Below are 27,406 nucleotides of genomic sequence, written 5' to 3'. Positions count from 1 at the left end.
CCAGGGCCAGCAGAGGTGAGAACACCTGGATGCACATTAACTTTATTGAAACCACAGCTATAAGAGCTGGTATGGTACATATGGCCCCAGTCATACTGTTATTGTTTCTAGATAAAAAAGCTACACCTTCTTTGCACTAAAATGTTCTGTATTTAATTGGAAGTATTAGCACAACATTTCACATCAGCACAAAAGAGTCTTAGTATAATAATATGGCTTTTTATTATTTGTCTCTTGACAAGCAGTGACTTTGCAACATATTACAAGAATTCTGTATATTATGCATTACTGTAGGTTTTTTTTTCTTACAAAATTTCTTACAGTACTTTGTATTTATTTGGCAACTCTGGTAATGTATTAGCACTCTAAAACACACTACATTTTTTATAAGCTTTTGTTACTACACTTTTTTTATTACACACTGCAACAATAATATATACTACTACTAATAATATTCTAGCAATAATGTACATAATATATATACAGATGCAGCCATTCAAAATGGGTGAGGTATTTCGCGGCATACCGCGACACGCCCACCGGGGTATCACGCAGTTCACGTGTGTCACGTGACTAACTATCCGGCGTCGCCTTGTAAAACCGCCAGGGGGAGCTTAACCTCTCATGTACAGCATTTGAGCCTTTAATTTTGAACTGTGTATTACAGCATGTTAATCATCAGTCATTAAAATGTTGGTATATTTTATGAAAGCAAGATTGCTCAGTTGGACAAAAGTACACAACCTACCTTTATCAGAAATATTTATGCATCAAAGCCTTTACTGAAGATATTACTAATAGTATTAATAATGGATGACTTTGGACAAGCTGTATACTCAAAGTATAATTTCTTTAGCACATTTGTACAAGCACTTGGAATCTGTCCAAGCCATACTTTGTCAGGCATTTTGTTTTACTTCAACGGGCATAAAAACTTCCTTGCTTTTAACAGGGCGTTTCATAATTTCTAACTACGAAAATGATTTAAAATGCGACACCTATCATTCAACTAGAGCTTAAAATATCACAAGGATCCTCAAGAGCACAGCAAAGAGTGTATTAAAAGACACTTGTATTTATCAACGCATTCTTTTCCGTATACCAGATTTTATGGAACCACTTCAGAGGGGTGTCAGCCAGTCAGATTCCAGGAATCGGCACTTTAAAGGAAAAATACACACCGGTATTCCATTTCTCCCTAACGATTTTAAGCATCGAAGTATTTAACTAGCATGTGAAATAGTGTGTGAAAAAGTGGTAGTTTTAAGCTTTTCTGCTAATATAATATGGAATCGCGTATCTAAAGAATTCGTGTGCTGCGACAGGGCCTAGCCTACTGGTCTAGGTGCGTGACTACCAACTGGCAGGTTGTGTGTTCGAATCCAGCTGGTGCTGGACTTTTCATTTTTATTTATTTATTTTTTAATCGCGTAACATAAACATATTACCGTATGCAAACTGTACTGTATACAGTATGTATATGTATATTTAATGTCTTAACTGTGCCCGTTTAAGTATTGAATATTCATATCTAATTTTACCACTGAAGGGAAATCTTAGTAGCTGAGCATAAAAAGAAGAGGAGCATACTGTAACGCGTGTGAAGGCCATAAACGATATTAATTTTGGAACATAAACATACAGTATATGGCTGGTCTCGGTACTTTAAAGAAAAAAATACACACCAGTATTCCATTTCTCCCTAAACATTGTAAGCTTCGAAGTCTTTAACTAACGTGATACCGGAGTCAACAAGCATACTTTTAGAATTTGATTTAAAGGGAATATAATATGGAATCGCGTATCTCAAGAAATTAATAATGATATAATTATATTCATGTTGCAAAAGAACTGCAACGGACATAAAAACTCCCTTGCTTTTAACAGAGCGTTCCATAATTTCTAACTACGAAAATGCCAGGTGAAAGGATTTGTAAACATATTTTGTTAAAGCAAGTCAGTTTTTTCCGCAACACATAAAATACATTTTTCCAAGAAAGTTTAGCCTTTGTCACTAATGAAACCACTAAATAAAGACATAAATATAGAAATCTTAAGATTTGTTTTATTTAATGTTGGTAGCAGGATGAACTGTCAGAGTGTATATTTTGTCGCAGAGTTGCTGCAAGATGTTAACAGTGAAAAAGGTATTTAGAAATGAGTTATTTCAAGATGAAAGAGAAAACATACACGAAACATGGTTTCATTATGACCAGAATCGGTCTTGAGATATTTTTAACTTGATTTACAGTATTTGAGAGGTATGTCTTAACACCGATACTACAGTGCTTAAGTACTGCTCACGTATATGTTTCTAGGTTTATATTATGCATTTCATACGGTCAAATTACTTTTGAGCAACTAATAAGAAGCGCGAAACGGTATGCGTTTTAGTTTCGTTTTGTGCTGGGACCCGTGGATTGATTAGAGATATCAAGTACATACAAGTCATTTTTTAAATGTTGTAGTTCGTGTTGAAAAAATGTTACGAGTACATCATCTATCAACAATTACACAGGTTCTGTTTCCATATTGCGGATTTTGGTTACGTAATATTATTTTCTAGATTTCACGTTGTGAATATATGATTTGGGCAAACAGAGCCGCAATGAAGTACATTATTGGTTGTTGTTTTTTTTTGCAGTTTTATCTAGAACAAGCGATGCTTAAACCTTTGTCTGATTCTTGTGAAACTATCCACACGACAGTTACAGTACCTAGGAGTTGACTTCAGTGATGTCACTGATGGGATGTTTCTAAAAATCCATCCTCTGTAAAACGTCTTCTCTAGTTGTCCTGCATATGTATTCGCTAATGAAGCTGTGTGTTCTGAGCCTGGATCTCTACATTTCTGTATGAACCAGCTTAGAGGGCTAAAGACAGCTTGTGTTTAAATTGAGTGTAAGGCAATTTATGCTTCTAAAGTCATGGTCAGCATTTATTTTTGTACTGTGCTGTAAACTTGTTCTGTGCCAAGTCACATTATTTTATAGCGTTTTTATAGCGTTATCAAATCCGGTGGCGCTGTGTGTTAGTTTACTGACTCCCATGTCACATGGTCTGTGATTGAAACCTGTAAAACCGGTTTAATTCGTCACAGCCAGCACTCTTCAGGTGTGAGGGTCTTCTGCTCAGAATGAAACGCTAAAATGTTTGTGTTTATTCTAATGGTAGTGGGGGCAGGGTGTGTGGGAACAGGTTTGGTTGAAATTGCATTGGAGATCTATGTTCTTCACACCTGAAACATTTTCTCTGAAAGCATTTTCTTCGCAGTTTAACCGATCTAGTTACAGCATGTTACAGTTTACTATTATTAACCATATTAATTTTAAGTGCTTAATGTAAAATCTTGTAAAAATATATTTTCATTGTTCAAATATACATTAAGTCTGACTATCATATAATAAGTTAAATACAAAACTAAAGAAACAATAGGGTTAAATATAATTCAAAATATTTTGCTAACAATGTTAACTGTTTATGAATAATAAAATGTATTAACTAAGGAGTAGGATGGCACAGTTGTTAGTATGTTTTTTGTTTTGTTTCTTTTTCATAAATACAACAGTAGTACCTGATGTCTCAGTGGCTTTCAAAATTAAATTATGCATGCAAACCTGTGAACTAGAAAGATAACTAAGATATCCATCCATTTATAATGGTGGCAAAGTGGTTAGCATTGCTATCTTGCAGCACTGGGGTCCTAGGTTCAATTCCTGCCATCCTGTGTGTGTGGGGTTTACATGTTCTCTCTGGGTTACATGGTTTTTCTCCATATGTGTGATATGACTCCCTCTCGCACTCCAAAACATACTGGTAAGTTAATTGGTTTATGGGAAAACTGGCCCTGGTGTGTGTGTGTGTTTGTGTCTGTCTGTCCTGTGATGGACTGGCGCTATGTCCAGGGTGTATTCTGCCTTGTGTCCGTTGCTTACTGGGATAGGCTACAAATCCTCTGTACTGGATAAAGAGATTAGAAATGGAAGTAAAGGCACTGTGCGGATGGAACTATACACGGTGTTAGAAACCCACTATGAAATGGCAGCATCTCACTGAGAATAAAATATTTTATAGTGCTGGCTTAAGGAAACAGCCTTTCCACCTCTCTTGCACATCAGTATCCATACCTAGTTATTTAAACAAATTGCCTCTAATTATAAACATCTTAATATGCTGGCTCTGTGGATCCGCATCAGCTATGTTTGCCCATTCCTTCAATTCATGTGCATCCAACACACAGTTCATCTGTTCCAGAAGAGCTGGTCTTTGGTGATGATGATGGATTATCAATTATCCTGCGAGTCTGGCATTTAAAAGCAAAGAGCCTATGATTCTTGAATGCTGAGAAGTAGATGAAGGGATCGAAGAAGAAGCTCAGATTCATCACAGATATTGTACTTTGCAGGTACAGCTTGAAAGTCTGATGGGTGTCACAGGCAACAGGTCCCCTAAGTACTTTTACCATGTGCTGGGCCAGATTGACATGGTAAGGGGTGTAACAGAGGCAGAATCCGAGCAGCACCACTACAATGATTCGGAGAGACTTTCTGTGGAATCTGCCAGGCTTATTCCTTACAGGATTTTTCCAAAACATCTGGCACACTTTCACCCCCACACACCAGTAACAGAAAAACAGGATGAGGAGAGGCAAACAATATGACACCAAGCATGAAATCAGCACTTTTCCAGGTAAACCAGAGTTGTTTTGAAGAGTGGAGTACTCCATGCACAGTTCATCAGTGCCGTTTTTGACATACAGGTTAGGCAGGAACATAGTGATGCTGTTCACAGCACAGGTAAAGATCCAGACGAAGATACAGATCCCTTTAGCGAATGACACATTCCTGAAGCGCTGCAATGTAATTGGATGCATCACAGCAATGTAGCGGTCAACACTGAGACACACCATGAAGTTTATGCCCAAGTAGATGTTGAGGTAAAAGAGATACCCAGATATTCTACACACAGCTTCGCCGAGCTTCCATCGGAACCCCATGGCAAAATAAACTATTCTCAGTGGCAAAAGAAAGGCAAAGAAAAAATCAGCCATAGTTAGGTTGATGAGGTAAAGCAGCGAGGAGGTGATCTTCTCCTTTCTTTTGTGGATGCTGTACAATGCCAGACCATTCAGAGATACTCCAGCAATGCAAAGAACAGTGTAAAATATACTGAACCAGACTGAGAACTCCTTCTTGTACTGGTAAGGAGGGCATGAGCTGTTGCTGAACATCATCTGTTCTGAGAGCTCCATTGTTTGTCACAGCTCTATAAAACAAAAACTATATCAGTGTATGACAGTATATGTTTTACTTGAAAAAAGGGTTTACACAGTATTAAAAAACGTTCTCAACTTTTCTTAACTTCAAATAAGCTCCAGGTAATTTAATAAAAACAATCAGTTATTAAATGTACCTTACACCATCTGTAAAAGCTATATCTTTGTGGCAGAAGACATGAAAGTACTAATTAACTTTATAATCACATTTCTTGCTGATCATTTTTCATATACAGTCATAAAACGTAGCATGTTACTAAACTTTCAAAGTATATTTACTGCATTTTAGATACAAAATCCAGCAAATCATACAAACAGGTACAGTAACTAGATCCCTGATGGCCGTAGATGCTTAGCAAATGAGACGATCTGCGTGTTATGAATACACTGGTATGAAAACAAAGGGAAAACCAAATTCCTGACTAAATCAAGTTTATCTCATAAGGAAACACGAACTAAAGTCCTTTCTCCAAAAAATATTTCAAGCCATTTAATCACTGCTTCTTCAAATTCAGGCTTGAGGGGAGCCGGAGGCCAGGCAAGCAACAGGCGCAAGGGTAGGACGCACCCTGGATAGGACACCAGTCCATGGCAGGACACACACAGACACAGACACACAGCCAGTCCCACTGGGGCCAGTTTTCCCAGAAACCAACTAACCTACCAGTATGTGTTTGGCACATGGGGAGAACATACAAACCACAGTACATGCAGATAACATCCCAGGTCCAGAACTGAACACAGGACTCCTGTGCTGTGAGGCAGCAATACTAACCACTGCAATCCTGCCCAAAATGTGCTGTAAATTGTTGTTTCTGTCCGCTTCAAGGGGGGTTGATGATAGTTGCTATTGAACATGTGATTTTAAACCATGCTGTGCAGGCGTCTTGGACAAAATCAGCATTTACAATATATCTTTGTTTTGAGTACTATTTACACAGTCTCCACAAGTGATTTCTACTATTATAACAACTTTGACTGTTTTTAGTGCAGAGTATTGTGCCTCAGAAGAACCTACGTTTGTTATTTAGTACTATTAAATTCACATTGTTCAAAATCTTCACAGACTTTATCACAACAACTCAAGGTAAAAAAATTACAAGTAGTCAACATAAAATGTTGCATAACTAATTCATTACATTTACCATCCACATCTAAGGGACTTATTGTCAGGTGTTTCATGTCATTAACACCTGCTTTTGCTCTCTGTTAAACTAAAAGACTATGACATACACTGCAAAATCCGGATCTACAGTAACAGTATCAACCATTCTGATAAATATTCCAGAAGGAACCAGGAAAAGCAACAGTTCCAAAAGGAATTGTGTGGTGGTAGATTATTTTAATACAATGTTGTTGAAATATGTTGAAACAGAATTTCAACAGGTCATTTTTCAGTTATTTTGTGGAAGATAACATTTGCGAAGCCTCCATTAGATTGAATGGAAACATTACTTCATCATAACACCTTAAGTCAACTGCTGACAGCAAAATATAAAATTTAAAATAAAACATTTTTCAGTGAGAGGCCCTTTGAATTTTACTGTGCTCTTTGAAAAGATTTAGAGATGTAAAGCATCGCTCCAATCTCTTTTTTAACCCCAGTATGTAACAAAAAAAGTGTTTCCCCACAGGATTTAATTTAGTATTAAAACAATTATACCAATCTTAAGCACAAACAAATAATATATTTGAAGACTTTCTATGTATATGAAGTATACCCGGACCAAACTAAGCAAGTTTCTAAGAGCACACCTTTGAAACATATAAGAATGAGTTAAGTTGGTTATTTATTTTCTTAGGCATACAATAAAATCTTCCTTAAAGTTTTAAAATCCAACATCATTAATATACAGTTTATATATTAATAGATTTCTTCTATATTATTCCAACTTAAATGCATTTTTTAAGCATTAAATTAAAGGTAATTACTCACATTTTCCTCCTACTTAAAAGTGGCGGATCGTCTTCAGCTCTTAATTATTACAGTGCTATAAAATGAATGGATATGGCAATGTGTTACAGTATGTCTGAAGTATTTCTGATCCTTTGCAGTCTTTTTCATGTACATTGAATCTTCTATGACTCCACCCATATAACACGTTTGCCAGCCCACCTATCATCTTTGAAAAGGAGTTGAAAAATAAATTCAGTAGTAGCTTTCTCCTAAAAAGTACTTAAATGGCCCTCTCTGAATATTATGAAAACGTCTACTTTTAAACAAAACAAGAACCTAAAGCGGTAGGATGTGTTGGTAAAAGACAACATGCCGTATTATTAATTCCAAAAATAATCTCTAACAAGCAAAATGCTGAAAAAAGACTGTGTGATGCTGTTTTCATTTTGTGTAGTTTTGTTGTTTTCTATGAGATTTGATATACTTGGTGTTTTAATGCATTTTCTCTGAGATTAATTTGTAAGACTATATTAAAATAAGGTCAGACTGTAATATCCAGAGCTAATGATTCAAATGAGTACAACCAGTGTCTTCTGAATGGCTGGCTTTTTCGACAGGGAAAAAGAAGCACAGAACCATTACGCAGCTAAATTTTATCTGTAATTGTTATATTGAATTATATTATTTCAAAATTGAAATTTTGTAGATGTATAGCAAAATGAACAAAATGGATATTAAACTGACCAGAGCAAAAATGAAAAAAGGATGTTGGGAAAGTTTTAAAATCCCTGAATCTGCTACTTAAAGTAATATCCAGGAGTAGATATGACAGGTTAGACTCTCTGACAACAACAAAAGAGTTGCACACATTTGTACAGGACACAGTACAAGCATACAAAAACCACTGTCAAGGGAAAATAACTTCTAAGCATATTATGCTAAAATATGGTTATAAAAGTTACAGAAAATGATGCCCAGGCAAATCAGAATAAGAGCACATCAGCCACATGAAGAACAAATTGATTTGCATCAAGGCTACTGTAATAGTTTATGAAAAATGGCAGAGCCAGCAAAAGGAAATAGTTCTGTGTAAAACCAGCCATTCCAAGAAATTAGTTCACATTATACTGTATACAGTACGTACTGTAGCCATGTACAGTATGTGTCCATTGCATTATTAAAAACTAGATAATATGATAAATACAGTGCAGTCTCCACCATTTTCATTTACTGTAGGTGCCATAGTATAATTGTCAGTGCAAAAAAAACAACTTCACTGCTCAGGCTGAAAAGGGCTTTGATTCCTTTTCCAGAACCTCTGTTGATCCATTTTTTAACCACTTTGTCCAATACAGGGTCACGGGGGAGCTGGACCCTTTTCCTGGTGGGTTATGGCCACAAAGTGGGAAACACCCTGATTGGGACACCAGTCCACACACAGACACACTCACACAAGGGGCCAAGTTTCCTACAGTAGAACCCGATTAGCCTAACAATTTAGCTCTTTCTTGAACTGTGAGAGGAAACTAAAAAAGCTGGAAGAAACCCACAGAGACGCAGGGAGAACATACAAACTCCACGCAGATAGCACCCTAGGAATTCCCAAGCACTGCGAGGCAGTGATGCTGACCACTGAACCATCAGCCGCCCTTCCAGGACTTTGTGAATATGGACTCAGACAAAAGACAAAACACAACCTTTCTCCATTTTGTACACTTGAGTCCTGTTCAGGATGTCTTTGTGCATTACAGTTGCTGTCCCATTTTGTCATTTCCAATTCAAAAGGGAATTCTCTTTACAAGGTCTTTTGCATTAACCATTTCGCATGATTGCAGTTGTTGTATTTGAAAACTCTCCTTTGCTCTCCTATATTTGATAATTTTCCGCTGATACTGGTGCAAGTTTTCAGTTTGTTGGTTTGAAACAGAGAGTGCAGATAGAACAGAGTACTTGAATACTCAGTTTCGTTTGTGGCTTCACAGGTTTTGCCTGGTCATCTTTTTTTTACCTCTGTTTTTAACAGCAATCTTTACAGCTAGGGAGCTGTGCAATTTTCCTGTTACAGTATGTTTTGTATTTAAGGGTAATTAGCTGCAATCATAAACAGGCCATTCAGACAACAATGAATTTCACATCCAAAGGCTATCCCGAGTTACTCTAATTAAGAACTTTTTTGCAGTTGTTAAGAGCCCCACAGACCCATTGTTTTGTAATTGAAGCACTAATACGGACAAATGTCCCAATATTACTCAATGAAGTTCAATGCATGTTGCATGCTTTTCTCATCCTCAGTCTGGGGATGTTTTACATATTGTAGCTTGCAATGGTTGTCTCATCTGTTTGCATTGCTTCAGCCAAGTTGTAATCTTCACAAGACTTCAATAGCATTCCTAAATACCCCTGGAAATCAATACTATTGGTACAAATTCCTCTAGGACCTTCACTGAAATAATGCATTATTTTGTGGCAATTATACAAAACTGGAGTCACCTAGACCAGACCCTCCATCATAGTGTGTATTAATCCTGCGAGCAGTCTTGACATATTGTTTGCACCTAACTTTCCACCTGCTGTCTCCTCTACAGGAAGGAAATCTAGTAACCCCCCCTCACTTTTTTCTCCGTATCACAAACTGTTAAATGCACAAAGTCAGGTGTTTGCTTGGTTTTTTTCTTCTGAGAACCAGCACCTCCATTTCATCTATTCCTCAAGCCTTCCTGTCTGGCCCCTGGCTGTGTAGTGAGAACCTGACCTTCTAGAAGCTTTTCTGTTGTGCCGTTCGAAGGCCACATTATTTGTATACTTTTCTCGCCAGTCAAAGATCTTTCCACAGTTATCTCCCAGCAGTGGCTCTCCTACAAAATACCTTTGATCTAGGTGACTTGGTCAACTAAACATTTTTCAATGCTGCAGATCTGTCTTTTATTTCAGAGTTGAGGCTTACCTTACTCATTTGAATTGCACCTTATTATTTATGCAATTGTTTTAATTGCACAGATTAATTTTAAGCTTTGCATTTCACTGTGTAGGTAATTTAGTTTGATATGTTTAGCGGTACCAACATTTTAAATATGTATTTACTATTGCTTAAGCTTGTATCTTTCATCGAGAAGTGCACGCAGATCTCTTTCCAGCAGACATATTTGTCTGACTTCACGCACAGCTCCTTGCTTTTCATATTTGTGGTTTGTTGCCAATGCTGAGAATAGAACTCTTATCACATTTCATAAGCAGCACTTGTGAACCACAGAACTACAGTCAAAGTTGGTCAAACATAGGAAAATAATCTAATAATACTAATGTTTTTTAATATACTGCATAATTGACTTTTACAGGAGTTTGGCTAGAAAACTGGAAACCAGGTCCCATAAAGTAAATAAATATATTTTAGATTTGGATTTGTAATTTTTGCCGACCTTGTTCACTTATAAAAGTGCTCAATTGACCATTCAAGCTTTGAATATTTACTTAAAATATGTTTACATCTGTAATTCAACAAATCCTTTTACAAGGCACTGCAGTTAAAGTTTTAATCAAGCAGAATTAAAATTGTATGATGCACTGGTAAAACCTTCTTTTGAATATGTGTAATATTCAAGAACATACTTTTATAAATGAGAAGAGGTGTCATTTGGTTGCTAATAGCTAATACATCTAAGGATCTCACCTGCCCAAGTCTTAAAGGTTGTCAGCTTTGCAATGAATCAGTTGGTAGAATGTCAAGATGAGCCTAAATGCATTCTCTTTTTTCTCTTTTATTTTTTATGGCCTTGTTCCTTTCCAAAGGTTGTTAGGACATGTCTAATCTTTTTCTGTATGTGACTGAGAAAGGAGACCCAGGTGTTGCTAGTTACTTTGGATACGGCAGATATACTTTACTCCCATCACACTCCAATAACATCTTGCTGGGAATCAGATGGAAGGACCTGTATTTCCACAAGAGCCCTGTATCAGCTGATGATCTTTGTGGGATTTTGAGCATCAACTGATAGAGCATCAGAGGATAGTCTGTGCAAAAATGAAAGATGTGAAAGATGCCCATTTTGGATTCTGTGAGGGGGAGACTTGCCCTGATTACAGTTCGCTACAGAAAGAGCAGTTCTTGTTACTTACAGGTACAGTATGTTTGTTTTTTTTAATACCAGACTCTCTGACGGCAAACTTTCGAGATACCGAATGACGATACTCTATGGCCTAGCTCTTTTTACATACAGCTGGCCATTAAGTTCACCACCTGCCTCTGATATCATACTATCTCTGTTTGATAATCCTTGGAATCTTAAAGACACATAAGCCCAGGAGCATTTATTACTTCCAGCTATCTGAAAATCATTTGGTAGGAAAAAACAAATGAGTCAATGGCTTAGAACGTTTATTTTCATGTTTCCAATACTTTGTTTTGTTACTTTCTTTAGTCACATTCATTATTGTTACAATACATACCTGGATTCACATCCTTGTGGCAGAAGGAAAATCTGAATAACAGGTGAAACCACTATTGCAGATTGTGGCTTGTGTGACAGTGCAGGAATCACAAAATGTCACAGATATATAGTGAGCACCACATGCCAACACTGTTGCTGATTACACCACTGTAGCGGCGAGGCTTAATAATAAGGCAGAATTAAGTGTTTCTGAGCTTTCCCAAATTAGGCCCCATTTCTCTGTTCATCTCTGTGGTGCAGCCACAGAGAGACTATTCATGTAAGGTTCCTTTGATTTAAGGTCCTAGGACAGCTCCCAAAGGGGGATGCACTTAGCTAAGCCTGGCTATCATGATCAATGGTCATCCATTGGCGCCTATCTGTCTAGGGAGTGCCAGTTGGACATCTGGACTGCATTACTAAGTGTCAGGAGTAAGTGACTCATATCTCACCTTGATCAACCAATCAGGGACTGGTAGGGCCGAGTAACCCACGTGGGACTCTGATGCCCATGGAACTTTGAGCCAATCAACGAGCTGAAGTTCCTCCAGGGAACCAGAGAGCCTGAGAGATTCAGAAGGGGAGATTCAGAGAGATTCAGTAAGATTCTGGAGAGGATTCTGTGGACTTTTCTAAAGGGAATTCAAAGGAGAATTCCAGGTCAGGACGGCCCAGGAGCAGAAGGCTCCCAAGGGCAGGACATTCTCGCAGCGCGACTCCTGACCATCCTGAGACTCAGCCCGGACAACCACGGAACGGCCAGTGTGTCCGAGTGCCAGAACTTTCCTTTGTTCTAAGAGTCTAGAGCGGAGGTTGCCAGAGAGTAACCAGAGGATCCACTCGAGGTTAGCACCAGCAGCAGGCCTCGTGAACAGGTCGGAACTGTGGACAGCTGAATCACTATTCAGAACTAGCTCTTCATCAGGAACGAACCGGTCCTCTTCCTGACTTGCTGGGACCAACAGTCATCTTTTCTCCTGTGCACAAACTGTGCTAGTTAAAGCCAACACTAACTAGCCGGTCAGTGAGCATCAGCAGCGCACCGTCGCAAGCCGCACAGCACAGCCTAGCACCGAGCCAGAGAGCGCGGATTGGACAGCAACAAGCCTGCAACTGTTTCTTTGTGCCCGCAGGAGATCTGAATCCCTAAAGATTGGATGAGTATTCAACTTCAATGCATTACAACTCGAGAATTCAATTGTTATCCCAACCAGTTGATATCAATTTAATTCCTAAGAGTTATGTACTTGTTTGAGTATCTAATGTAGAAGTTATAACCAAGTTCATTTACGAAACGGTCTTAATGAATGATATACTGAACATATGTCCTCTTGATCTATGTAACTCTTTGTAACTGATTGAATATATACCTTTTGTATTCTGATAACCCTCTCGATAAGATCTGTTAGGTTTACATGCATATTCTATGTATTAATAAATGTATCCTCGTGTATTAGTACCTGTGTCTGCGCGTTGTTTGAGTTATGTCGCATGGTTGGATTCTAAAGCCATCAAAAGAATCAACTTTGTGATTTACTGCTACAATTAATAATTGTCTCAGTAAATGCCCAAACCCTACAGAACTGGTGCCTTCAGAGAGCCACTACGTTACATATTTGGCGTCCCTGAACGGCTATGAATCACTACACCACCAATCAATTTAAAGGTGCTAGGACCCTTCTCCTCGTATCTCCCAGAACTACCAGCACAAGACAGTTGTCCTACATAAGTGCCATTCATACTGTACATACATTTTCTAACTGCTTCTTCCAATTTAAGGTCATGGAGGAGCTGGAGCCTAACCTGGCAAGCAATGGGTGCAGGGCAGGAAACACCCTGGATCGGACATCAGTCTATCGCAGGGCAGACTCAGACACGCACACAGTCACATCAGGGCCAATTTTCCCAGATGCAAGTTAACCAAACAGTATATTTTTGGCCTGTAGGAGGAAAAAAAAAAAGCACGGGAAGGAACATGGGGAGAGCATACAAACTCCACACAGATAGCACCCCAGGTTCAGAACCGAATCCAGGGCAGCAAAACTAGCCCCCGTGCCTCTGTACTGCCCGTTGCCTTATTTTATTCCTCTTAATATATTACAATGTATCAATATCTACACCTAAATAGAGCACAAAACGTAGTCTCGAGGGACACGCACAACAACAGACAAAACAACAGTCCCTAAAGAAAAATCCCGTACTGTTACTCACCATTACCGAAATCATCACTGTCCTGTATCCTGGCCCACAACCTGCCGCCACACCGAAGAAAAAACAAAACTCCTTGTAGGCCTTTGAATGCTCTGAGTATCCGCTTCAGTCCCGACAGTAGGAAAACAATATGTCGCACTGTATTCTCCTACCCTGTGTCTCTACAGCAAACAAAGGGTAGGGAGAGGAGGGCGATGCCTGATCTTTCCTCTGCTGCTCTGTTTTGAGTCAGTCCCCTCCAGCTCTCAGTCCTTTCTTCTGTCTGGTTCTTCTCCAAACTGGCTGAGAATTCTATCCCCTCTTTTTCTGGCCAGAGCTCCAGGAGTACAATGAGGGCTGGGAATGATCACCAAGAGCAGGCAGACCTCGTGAGTTCACCTGACAGAGGAACTGTCTGTATGTGGTTGCCCAGCTATCGCAGCCCCTTCCTAATTTTTCTCTTGTCCCCCCTGTCCCAGGTCTGATTTAACCTGTTCAACGCCCCTTCCCACAAGCTAATGTACGTTAATTAATGGGTGTCTAGGAAATCTTTGTTGTTTGTCACCTGCCATACTTTTTGTGCAGGGAAGGTATGGAGATCTTGATTAAAAAAGGAAAGCAGGCATCCTGACAGAAACACTGGCACACTTAAAGTTCACAGAGTGGCTTGAGGGCTACTTGCATATTGACAACAGTGTGAGAAGAAATGCAATGGAAAAGCTCTGATATACGGTATATATACTCATATATATAAGTATACAGTATATATACTTGTCAGAGTTTGTAGCACATTCTGTGAATGTGGGCTGATGTATTTTAGTTCATGGTATAACTGTGAAGAATCTAGAACTTTAGTGTGATAAAAATATATGACTTGTGGTGGATAGATATTGCACTTCACAGGATGAGGTGGCAAGGAAGCTGGTGCTGCACAGTCTGTCCTCGACTGAAACTACTTGCAGTGCCTTTTTGTGCACAAGGATGAGGTTATTGTGGTCAGTCACACACAAAAAAATGAAAGAAGTGGATGCAGACAAAAATATTGATGCTACAACATGGCAGGGCTGTTTTATCACTTCAAATGCAAGCACCCTGCCTCTCCTCCTAGCTGACCCTTTTGCAACGTTAGTACGAGACATAGAATAGTTGGCTCAGCAGGCCCTTAGCTTTTGGAAAAAAATGTTCTCCTGCTGTTTTTAGTAATTTCACATACTGTAGATAAGGTTAATTTTACTCAGGTTAACTTGCCTTGTCCTGTAAAGCACTTTAATCCATACAATAAGGCGTTAACGTTTATTTAGAACCATTGCTGTCACCCATTAGTGTTTTGTGGATTATCCAGGCGCTCTTTGGCAAAATTCAGATGGGCCGCAGTGATCTTTTTAGAGCGCAATGGTTTTTACTGGTTATCCTCTAAGGAGAACGGTTCCTGTTTAGTCTTTTCCTGATAGTTGAGGTATGAACTCTGCTATCACCTGCTGCAAGAGAGGCCTGAAAGACCATAGATCATCAGTCCTGAGTTTTTTGTGACTTCCTGGATGATTTTTCAGCTTGCACTTGGGGAGATCTTGGTAGGAGGATTGGCCCTTGGTAGTGTCACTGTGAATTGAGTATTTTGTAGACATCTCTCTGACAGTAGAGGGAGCCCCAAATGTTAAGAAATTGATCTGTAAGCCAGACTAATGAGCTTCAGCTCCTCTTTTTTTTTTCCTGAGATCCCATGAAATCTATTTTCAATTATATTGGACACAGCTCTTTCAACTCAGTCCTTGTTTTACTTATTACTCAATTATCTAACCCCATGATTCTAATTATCCCCACAATTATGATAAGTCAACTAGAGGTTCACTTATTATTTAATATACGTTACTTCCTGATTTTTTTCATACACCGTTGAGTCACAAAAACATTAAATTGGTAAAAACAAACCCTTTTGGTAATTAAAAAAAAAGACTGATATTGATTCAAAGTCCTAAACTTCAGCATTTATTTTGAAGATGAAAAAGTATAGCTTACCAGGTGTCTTATCGCAGGGTTAATGTAAAATAGTCCAAGGGTGTCGTGTTGAGAAATGCAATTATCCGAGTTCAAAATCAAAGTCCAGAAACTTTATCTTGGCACTGTACATATAAATAGTTCAGAAGATACACCATGTAGTCAACCTGCAGCCTCATATCATCTGAGATCGGTTTGCCTAGAGAACACTCTTAAATCACTCTGGCAGCACGAAAAAAAAACTCTGCACTGAAAGGCAGCAGTGCTCACTGCTGCTTCAGCATGCCACCAAAACTGCTATCAGAAACAAAATTATAATCAGTTCTCCTAGAACCCAGGTTTGGGGAGCGGGTCATTCATTATACAGAAGACAAGCTTCACAGCAGCCTTGAATTATTTTTTGACATTCTGCTGTGTACTGTACTTTAGAGTATTAACACATTGTAGACAATTCAATCTTAATTGAGGTTTTCCTTAGTCGTTTTAGTTATTCAGCAGAGCTGCCTGTCATTTGACTGACTTCATTCCTAACGAGCCTCGTGTGTTCTGGTTTGTGTTCCACCCAAGCTCTCAGATGCAGTAGTGCGTTTAATGATTCAAAGAATAACATCCTGGAACTTTAACAGTCCTGATTTGGCCTGAATAATGGGGTCGGCAGCCCCACCTCATCTCATATTTCACCTCTGTGAGATAAGTGTCTTGGTACGCACTTACAGGACATTGACCCAAAGCTCTAAATAGAGTACAATATGTAGAGAACAAGAGGAACAGGGTGATCGGGTTGCCACCTGTCCTCCTATCTCTTGATTACTAAATATGGGCATTATAAAAAACCGTTGAGTTGAAAACCATTGGTGTGGATACCTTAACTTTTCCAACAAAGTAACCCATCTCACCCTGCAACTTGAAACTAGCAACTCCCTGAAGCTAAGCAGGTGTGAGCCTGGCCAGTACCTGGGTGGGAGACCTCCTGGGAAAAAATAAGGTTGCTGCTGGAAGAGGTTAGTGGGACCAGTGGGGAGTCCAGTTTGTGTGGGTCCTAATGCCCCAGTATAGTCATGGGGACACTATACTGTAAAAAAAAAAGTATGTGACATAAAACTGAGGTCCTGATTCTCTGTGGTCATTAGAAAATCCAGGGTTTTTCCTCAAAGAGGTACCTCAATATCTTTGCCAGATCTCCTTTACCCATCATGACCTCCTAATAATCTCATGTATCAACTGGCTTCATTACTGTTCTCCTCCCCACTGGTGTCTGGTAAACATACAGGTGCACTCTGGCTGCTGTCACATTATCCAGGTGGGTGCTCCAAATTGGTGGTGGTGGAGGGGAGTCGCCATTACCTGTAAAGCGCTTTGAGCGGAATGTCCAGAACAGCACACTACATAAAATAAGGAATTACTATTACATTTCTAGAATATGCACCTACAAAAGTGAAAAGGTTGGGTTTGCAATGACCCCTTTTTCTTACATGGAGTATACAGTATTTGTAGTTATTTATCTTCACTAAGTTCTCAAACATTTTGTTTTTACAGCAGTAGAATATTAGTGTAATTTCTTTTGCATACATTATATTGTATATAAGAGCGAAAAATTCTTAGAAAGAATACAGCAAAGAATGCAGCAACTGATTTGGTGACCATTTTTTATTTTTGAATTGTGCTAAATTCAAACATTGCTTACCATCAATAACAATTTCCAGGACAGTGGCCGAAAACTGTTACGTCATTGGCGTTTAGACTGAACTATTTACATAGAGTGCCCTTAGCTGAAGCCATTACTAACAACAGTAAGAATAAACAATTATAAAAAATCATAAGAGTTCATCTTTACAATTTTGAAATAAACACTAATACATTACACAAATTAAAGATTTTAACCAACAGAATTCAGCTGGTGCGAGTACTGCAAGATTGAACACATCAGTGATCTCTCCCGGATAGAGATGTTAACAACAAACAAAAAAAGGAACCAAAAACATACTGTATGCGTTATGTTAAGCTGAGACTACACGATGAATCAAGTGATCAGTTTCTGCTGCATTTTATTCCAGTGAGAAAATGTATACTGATCCAGTATAACCTGATTTTTAATTAATATCCTAATTTTATTGAGACGTTTATTTTTTTTGTGGTGCTTATGCCTAAATCCTATCAGGTTTCATACGTTAATATTAATTGACCTCAGTAATTCCCATCCATTTGCATTTACACATTTGTTCAAGGTAATGCCTTTCTCTGGGCCAGTAATCAGGAAAGGCAAATTAACCAGTTCTTCATCTTTCCATGTTTGTATTCCAGTCTTCCTACATACCTGTACAGCTCTAATTATGTTGCCAAACAGGACATCTATTTTCCTGTATTCCCACATCTTGTACTGAACACTTCCTCACAACATTGTTCTTCAATGGATGTGACATTTATTAGTAAACAGTGTAACACTTTGCTTAATACTCCACATGGTTTGTCACATAGTAACTGTACATTAGGCGTCTTCACTGGGGAATACTGTAGAAAAGAGGAAGCCTATCTGTTTTGCAGGGGGGACGGTGGTGGGTGGGTGAGTTTCGGTACTCAGATTTTTTTCCTGTTCACAAACACTTTTATTGCACCAGTGAAATCTGCAGACAGCAGCACCTCAGTGTGGTCAGTTTTCAGAGCACCTAAAAGATAAGGGAAAAAATACCATGCTACAGGCAAATATGAATATAACAGTTCCATATTATATTATTCCTGTTTGATCTTGCATGTTTAATTTAAAAGTGACCCCATAATCAACAAAAATAAGTAATACATCTACACTACAGCCCTTTTTGTTCCTGTAGAGCTTTAGAGGTAAGAAACCCACTTTATCCACCTTTGAACTGTATCATACAGCAGCCATCACCCATCAACATCTCAGCTATATGGTAAATATTTACCAAGGCAGACTGTGAAACCCTGAACTGACACTTGGATTTGAGATAGCATTAGGAGGTGTTTAATGATCACGTGTAGTCAGATGTCTGAAAAACAGTGTCCCCTACCATCATGCTGATTACAGTTCTGATAAGACAGACATCCAGTGGTTCACTAACAGCACTTCCAGAAGAACATTGTTACCCATTATCATCTGCCTGCCTAAGTTTGACCCAGAATGCAGGATGAAAGCAGTGTAGCATTTCATTTTGCTCTCCCATACTAAATAAGCTAATAAGAAGATGGAATTAAGCTTCATTTGCTTGATCCACCACATGCATATCCACACATTACCACAGATATATCCATTAAATGGAAAACAGGATACTTGACAGAGCCACATACACATACAGTACAGTATTGCAAACTGAAAGGGAAATCTCAGGTATAATGATGTCAGATTGTGTTAAAATAGAATACTTCTGCATTTCTGGTGCCCGGTTTTATTATTTTGTTGTTTACTTTGTGAACTGCATTAAATGCATGTCATCTAAGTTATATTTTACCCTCCTGATGCACAACGTTTTCTCAACATCAATGTGCCACCTTCATATCACTGCCTTCAGCTTGAGCATATCTGCTTGCCACTTGTGAGACTCCTAAGCTCTGCTGGTGTGGAGTAAAAGGTTTTCTATCATACTTAGATATAAGAAGTCATCAGACTGGAAAGATGCACAGTGTTTTCCAAAGATATGACATCAGTAGCTGATTGGGCAGTATGTACGTCGGAATAATGAAATGCGCATTTGAAATGGCACTGGCGATTCCAGAAGAGTGTTGGTAAAGAGACCTAAAAGACTTGAGAAGAGTGTTGATGTGTAATATGGGCCCAGCTTTGCCTCACATTGATGCTGGATTCTCTGGAAAAGTGACAATAGAACTCAAATTCCTGCCAGATAAGTTGGAACTCTGTTGTATAAATCTAAAATGCTGATAGTTGTATGTGAATGCCTTTTATTTTCCTTTTACGAGAAAAGGTTTCCAAATTTCAGAGAAAATATGTTTTCCCTTAAGTATACATCCTTATTATACAGGTTTTTTAATATTTTTTCATTATTGTATATGAAAACATTTAACATTTTCAGTATATAGAAATGTTGTGTATATCGGGAGTTTAAAAAGATAATTTGGATAAGACAGCTTTGCTTGTGAAAGCAAGTGGAAGCACCCCTGTGTTTGTTGGTTTTCATTCCAGGTCAGCTCTCACCTACTGTACTTAACTGAAAGACTGAAAGTTGAACTAATGACCTTATCAGACTATATATGTTATTTTATTAAGCTCTTTACAGTACAGCCCTTATTGTTCAAAAGGTCCCTGAAGTGCTTTAGAAGTAAGTAAGTCACTTTATCCATCCCTGAACTGTATTGTGAGGTTCCTCTTCTGTATTTTTAGCCAGACTGAAATGTCTTTTCCAGAAATATCATGGAACAAGAAGACTAATCATCCAAACGCTTTCATGAAAACCAACACAGGAGTACTTCCACCTGTTTTCACAAGTAAGGCTGTCTTATACTGTGAAATGTTATCATATACTGTATCATATACTGTACTGTATGTAGTAATGGCTGCTGTATGATGCAGCTCAGGGGTGGATAAAGTGTATTTCGTACCTCTAAAGCACTACACGAACCTTTTGAACAAAAAGGGAAAAGACTGTACTGTAAATAAATACTTTTTTGGTAGGTTATGGGGTCAATTTTGAATTAAACACAGAAGATCAAGATGCGGTTAAAAACTTACAGGTAGGCAGAGGTCTTCAGCTGCTGAAAGACTTGTTAAAAAATAAAGGATTTCTAAAGGAAATCATTCATATAAGGGTTCTGTTAAGCAATTTTAAAATAGTGACACATTTCATGGTTTCTTTTTCTGCATTATTTTTATCATGTACTTCCTTTTTTGTATTTTTAGCCCGACTGAAATGTTTATTTTCCAGAAAAGTCACATCACCCAAACACCGTCTTGACATTTTTAGATTTTGATCTTGGCCAGCTCCCTGAAATCTTCTACAGATCAAATGCACCGCAACTGAACGTCGCTTAGAAACGTGCCGACACACCACGCACTAGCACTACCGGATTCTCAGACTTACCCGAAGGGATGCTTTCGTTTTCAGCTGTTTCTGCGTTTTTGCACTCTCCTTCCGGTCTCTCTGTGGCCACATCTGGTGACACGATCAAGCTGGGGTTTGGTGCAAAGATAGCTGATGTCACTACTGCATTGTGGGCTGCAGAAAAGATCAAGACAAAAATGTTAATTTTTGCTATTCTCTTATTCTGGGCTGCTCTGGCTTACTCTCTCTTTAAACGTCTATGTGTTATCCAAAGGGTAATCCTTGTGACATCACACAAAAAGAAGGGAGGCAGCCATGTGCCCCTTTCTGTTCCTGTTTGACTCTGGGAGCAGGGAGTGACTGGATTCTCTTGTATGTGTACTGTATGTGGATTCAATGGGGAACCAGGAACACTATCAAGGAAAAAGTCATGACCTCACAGGAAAATTTCTATATTCACATTAAATCTAGTCAGCATTTTAAACATAGGCAATATTTAAGTAAAGTATATTGGGCAGTGACCTTATCTTATTACCGACATATGCTAAATAAATAGCATACTTCTGTCATTAAATAGAAAATACTTTAATTACCTTTGATTCCCTCCCAGAAGTCATTGCGATCTCGCCGGACGGAGGTAAATTTACTCAAGTCATGGTATGTACTCCAAATGTATACATATTTATCCTCAGAGCCACTGATTATGAACGAATAGTCATGACTAAAAGAAGAAAGGAAAAGGTTGAAGATTGGTTTCGTGAGTCTCTAACAGTCATCCAAACAAAAACAAGGTAGGTTTTGAAGATTAATCCACCTTACCTGAAACTGGCTTTGATTTGACTGCTACTGTTGACACACCCCTTGTATTTCATGGAGAGGGACAGATCCCTTAGGTCATACAGGCGGATTCTGGAATCATTTGATGTCACTAAAATCTTAGGGGCACAAGAATATACAGTTCTATAACACATTGTGTACTTATACAGCTCTAATATTCTTCTTCCATTTCTGAGGGCACGTGCAGTTAGAATGCTCCCTGCTGCTGCATGCTTCATTTTTCCCTACACCCAGTCTGTGGCTCACCAGATGAAACACCTAAAGACTACCATAAAAGGCAGCTTCAGCCTGTGTCATCACAAGACTCACAGCCTGGAGGGGAGGGGAGGCAACCACTGGGCCTTGTTCCCCCAGAGATTATTTTCTGTCTTTGCAAATCGTTTTTTTAAATCTGTGCCTGAAGACTAATATACTTATCTAGCCTGTTAAGAGTTTTGTAGCAACTCACTGTAAAAGGTGCGATCATAAATAATGTGATTGCATTACCTCACTAATAAATAAAGCAGCAATAGAGTTTTGCGCCCCCTTTCTAATAGCAAATAACGCACAAGCGGGGGATAGCAACAGATTTAGATGTTGTATCTTAAAAGTCCTTATTAGACAAATATATTTCAACATTAAAATTTCTACCGTTAAACTAAATATGCATCTCTCGATGGTAAATAGGTGCTGCATGTATTAGACTCTTTTTGGATACTCCTCTCTTGGAACTGTTGACACAGTTAATATTGTACTTAATGCTTTTATTTCCTCATCAATACATATTCCTTGTTTTTTTTCTCTTTAGTGCATTGACACGCTCACTAATTCTCCAACTATGACAAGGTATTGGGGGAGCTGAAGTCTATCCCGTCAAGCAATGGGTGCAAGCAGGGCCAGATATTGTTTTTTCGTAGGCCCCAGGCCCTTTCATTCCGAAATGTGCAAAAAGAGGGGTAAACGCCAACTGAATTACGTCGATCGACATGATGCACTTTAAACTATTCTAATGCTAAACCCCGTGATTGATGGAGAGACCATCCCTTCGATACTTCGATACTCGTTTCTAGAACAGCCGCTAGATAGCGAATTATTTTTGATTTGGAGCACCTAGAGTCGATTGCAAGCATGTCGTTTCAGCTTGTTTTTTTTTCCGTTAGTCGCTAGTGTTTCCCTCCTTCGTAGGCTCTAGTAGCCCCTTTAGGCCTAATGGGAAATCCGGGACTCTGGGCGCGAGAGAGGATACACCCCGGACAGGAAGCCAGCCCATCTGAGGGCACACACAGACACAAACATTCACTCAAACTGGTGGGAGGAAACCAGAACCCGGAAAAAACCCACACAAACTCAATGCAGATACAGTAGCATCCCGAGAACTGAACCCAGGGCCCCAGTGCTTCAAGGTAGCAATACTAACCACTTTGCCACCTTGTTCCTCAACTCTAATCCAATTTTCCTTAAACTACATTTTTGTGTAGGCTGTAAATCCGGGACTTAATCCTCCACTGTTTTACTCCAAGCTTTTGTAACAGTATGGAGTACTGTAATTTAGATTTTTTTGGACTGAAGAGGGTGTTGTTATTTAGTGTTTTCTTTAAATGACATGTTGTAATCTCTATTTTCATGGCCATCCGCTTTCACATTCCCAGCAGAGTTGACAAATAATACTGAAACGATACCTTGTTCTCTCCAGGTAATGGCTCAATACCAGTGATTTTTCTGCCCACTCGGTTTCTTCCTCTTGTAGATCTTACATGAATCTGAGTGTGGTATTTAAGATGCTGAAAAACACAGGCCACTCATTACATGGAAAGCAATTTCATACTTTTTAATACAGAGCTGTTTCAGAGAACAATAATGCATTGCTCACTTCTTTTAGATATAGTTTAATTTATATTTTAAATGACCATGTTATATGGCACAAAACTGAAAAGTGAGAAACTGATATTTCGGTCACTTAAAAGCATGGTCCGCAAACATGAAAAAGGATCTGGTCAACAGTGATGTACAAACGTGGGAAGAAGAAACAAGAAGACAAAAAGGGAAAAGCCCTTCTTTACACGAGGGTTGTGGGTATCGCGGAAAAATCTACCCAGACATGTTGTTAAAACCAAAATTTGTTCCAATAAAGATCAGCTGGATGATATCATCAACTCGCAAACAAAAATGCTAGATCAGCCAAATGACCTTCTCTCACTTATATCCTGTCTTTTGATGAGACAAGCCATGATATGGTCTCCAGCATTCTTGTTGCAATGAGTGGAGGAACAACTGAAACTAAAAGTGTAATTGAACACTTAATACTCCTGAACTCAATATTACAATATTACAATATTGCCTCCATATCCCCATGATCTTTCTAGGTGAACGTTTTAGTCTGTTTATTCCACCTATTATCCAGAGACTACAGTTATTTGATAATGCAGGTTCCTACCAAAAACACATAAGCAGTGTAGATGACTGCTCATGATGTCATATTAACAAAGGGTTTTTCAACAACAGCTCACAAACGTAAAAGTACAGAAATACTTTAACCCTCAATGCTTAACGATTTTCTAAATCTAGGTTTACTTAATTTTTTAAATGAAATTCCAATTTGAGCTCACAGTTTCCATGTTGTATCTCGACAGATCCATGAGATGGATCTGTCATCTTTAGATTTCTCTTTTCCCAGTTTCACCGGTGACGTTGTTCTTTTAAGGCCTCCTGGTTTTTGAAAATGGGTCCTGTTAGTAACTTTACCTCTGTGTCGTAAAATATGCATCGTCCGTCATACGTCCCAATGACAGCGTACTTTCCATTCTGACAGAAGTTGGCGGCTGTGATTAGCCTGGTCTGACCATCCACCTCGTTCCACAGTGCCACCTTCTTGTCAGGAATATTCCACAGACGGAGCTTCCCGTCCAGAGACCCACTCAAGAAGTACCGGTCATCCTTTCAGAGGAAGGACACAATACATATCATATCACACAACTGTGAAACTTTAACTGTCCCACTTGCAAGATATCCCAAGATAGGTGAAACTTTATTTCTGTACAGGTTATACTTTCTGTGCAACATACGCTATGAATGTCAACAATGTCTTCATAAAATACACGTAAATGTCAAACTTGCTATGGAAAACCCGAAATACTTACTCTTGGATGAAACGCAATAGCAGTGACAAAGTCTATGTGCTGAAAGCAGCACAAGCATTCTCTCCTCGATATGTGCCACAATCTCACCGTCTTGTCCATCGATGATGAGAGCAAGAAATAGTTCTGAGGAAGAAAAAATACAGTAAAAAAAATAAGCAGGAAACATTTATTTTACAGGTCTTGTCCAAATAGACAAATTAACACATAAGAAATGGTTGGAAGTTCAAGAAATATTATTGTAGCAAACACGTACTGTATATAGCACAGATAGCTTTAACAGCAATTTTCAAACAGAATGTCTTGTTTGATAATGCTTTGGAAACAAGTTGTTGAGGTCATTACAGAACGATCTGTACAGAAAAACAATGTTTGATTGCCACAAACAGCTGTTGACAAAGGGGTGAGATAAGTTATGGCAGGTCACTACCACAGACTATAATAATTTGCTAAAATCCTTTGTTCATACCGAATGCATTTTTCTCTTGCTCCTAGATAAGCTAGCAGCCACCGTGATAAATTCCATCTTATTAAAAGCAGCTACAGAAATACTTGTTTTATTAACACTGCACAGTGTAAGTTCAATCACACCACTGTGGGTACTGTTAAAGTGCACTTAAGTTCAGAGAAAACTAAATACTGCATTTCTACATTCATTCCCTTTTCCATTGTGAAATTCATGCAATAGGCACAAAGATGTAGATGGAAAGGAGAAAGATTTTGGAAATTCTATTCCAGATCCATGCCCTGCACATACTGTACACATAGCAGGTGTTTTTGGGCATCTTTTCAGGGAAAAAAGCTTGCATTTGTTTCAAGGACTTTCATATTTTGAGAATTTACAGAAAAAAATGATATATTAACCTGCTGCCAATGAAAATACATTTCCAAGTTTAGTTTTTTTATCTGTTTATCTGATCTTGAACACGAGCTACAGTGTGTGTATATACTGTAACAGTATATGCAATTTGTGAAATATCTATATTCTAGATTGTCAACCAATCTGTCCCATGTGTGGAAAATGGATGCATCAGGACACAGATAAAGGTTTGGGGGGGAAACAATAGGACACACTATCATGCAGATGTGTAGCATGCATTTCATCTCTGCTGACAAGCATTGTTATTATTAAGTAGCAGCCCATTAAATAATTTTCTTAATCACATAACCAAGCAGTTTAGCGAGCACAGTATTTTTAGAAGAAATTTCCAGTCATCCAATATTCTATGTCCCTGCATGAAAAAAAAAAATGTTTCCAGAGAGGAATCATATTGAATAATCATAACCATTTCTTTATATCAGGAATATAGATAACAATTCAAGGTTGTTTCGATGCAAAATTATCAGGGCATTACAAGCAGATGTAATGCACAGGACAAATGTCCTCGTCAGTGCTCTCACATGCAAAGAAGACTGAGGTAACTGTGCCATCTACAGTACCTTTGGATTTTGGTAAAATGACATTACATGTTCTGAAACTCATTCTGTGTAGGGCTTTAGTATACTTACGCAATAGGGTACATATTGTGTTCCGTTTTGACGAGGCTCTTTATCACCTGATTAACCACACCATAACTGGCTTATGAGGCCAAGGAACAACACCCATGCTACAAGGAAATTGGATCTCTGTATCCAAGTGTTATGCGTCATCCACAACAGCAGATACTATCCCATTTAAAAAACACAGAAACACCATGCATCTTTCTGCTACATGTTCTTTCACCAAGTCTGTCGGACTGTCTGCCATCTGATCCAAGATGGATGACAAATTACTGAGGGCAGCACACGGATAGTCCTTCCCCAACCTTCACTAGCACCCGACTTGAGTCTTCAGCCTTTTTTATTCGGCAGATTCTTCAGCTAACAGGTTTATTGCTGCATGTCGCAAAATTGCAATATGGTCTAGCAATCAAGCAATGGAAACGTTGATTCAACATCTTGATACATAGAAAGGTGAGAGAAAATATTGCATGTGGATGTGACAGATGAATTTGATGCACCTGATTCCAATTAAGGTTGTTTGTAAGTATGTAGAGAGCACAGGAGAAGCTACTGTATCTCCTGGTAAGATCAAGTTTGAGTAGCAGTAACTGTAACAGTATTGTTGGATCAGTGCTTGCTCAATTCAGAAATGACTAAACTTATACTGTAATATCGTGAAGGTATACAGTAATCAGGTTATTTTTAGGGGTGTGAGGGGAGAAGCAGGGTTTGCTTTTTTTACCAATACATTTCATGACCCCCAAAAAGCTCAGTATCCAGAGGCTACTTACATTGGTTACATTGGATAAGGAAGAGGGAACTCTCAGGAGCAAGGAGTAACTGCCGACTCAGCCTGAAGGAACCTTATACAGTTTTGGTTGACAAAAGGGGAAACTGGGCAGACAAAGTGGGTTACGGACCAAATGAGGGTGTGAAGAACTTCATTACAGTTGCCTCAGCCCCAGCCCGAAGGTTACATTCCACTATGGAGTATAAACAGTGAGAGGCCTGACTATCAGATGGTTAATGTGAGTAAGTTGTTCTCCACTATACTAACAGTTAAGGGTACACTAGAAATCTGAAATACAGTGGCCCTTCCTTCGCTACACTGAAAGACACTTTAAATATATTTTGCTTTTGTATTGTTTAATCAGTCTGCCTTCTATTAAGGTGCAATCAATAGC

General features: G+C 38.7%; 2 protein-coding genes across 3 annotated transcripts in view; both read right to left on the bottom strand.

The window, feature by feature from the left end:
- Positions 1–4,219: 4,219 nt before the first annotated feature.
- LOC148653744 (G protein-coupled receptor 183-like) lies at positions 4,220–10,015 on the bottom strand. The gene is made up of 2 exons (XM_088647359.1): positions 7,212–10,015; positions 4,220–5,265 (listed from the first exon to the last, which is right to left on the bottom strand). Exon 2 carries the CDS (start codon positions 5,249–5,251, stop codon positions 4,220–4,222), a length of 1,032 nt encoding a protein of 343 aa, XP_088503485.1. The 5' UTR covers positions 5,252–5,265; positions 7,212–10,015.
- Positions 10,016–17,410: 7,395 nt separating this feature from the next.
- wdr44 (WD repeat domain 44) overlaps positions 17,411–27,406 on the bottom strand; it is a 55,076-nt gene continuing 45,080 nt past the window's right edge. For both annotated transcript variants that reach the window (XM_088649075.1, XM_088649074.1), the window contains 7 exons: positions 24,744–24,866; positions 24,349–24,540; positions 23,286–23,387; positions 21,610–21,725; positions 21,384–21,511; positions 20,830–20,964; positions 17,411–18,444 (listed from right to left, as the gene is read on the bottom strand). In XM_088649075.1, the coding sequence (XP_088505201.1) occupies positions 18,356–18,444; positions 20,830–20,964; positions 21,384–21,511; positions 21,610–21,725; positions 23,286–23,387; positions 24,349–24,540; positions 24,744–24,866 (885 nt within the window). In that variant the 3' untranslated portion in view covers positions 17,411–18,355. The remainder of the gene's footprint in view (positions 18,445–20,829; positions 20,965–21,383; positions 21,512–21,609; positions 21,726–23,285; positions 23,388–24,348; positions 24,541–24,743; positions 24,867–27,406) is intronic.

Source organism: Lepisosteus platostomus, chromosome 10 (genome assembly GCF_059453375.1).
Source record: "Lepisosteus platostomus isolate fLepPlt1 chromosome 10, fLepPlt1.hap1, whole genome shotgun sequence".
Taxonomy (NCBI): Eukaryota; Metazoa; Chordata; class Actinopteri; order Semionotiformes; family Lepisosteidae; genus Lepisosteus; species Lepisosteus platostomus.
The sequence above is the reverse complement of the archived record's forward strand: the minus strand, read 5'-3'. Positions and strand labels throughout refer to the sequence as shown.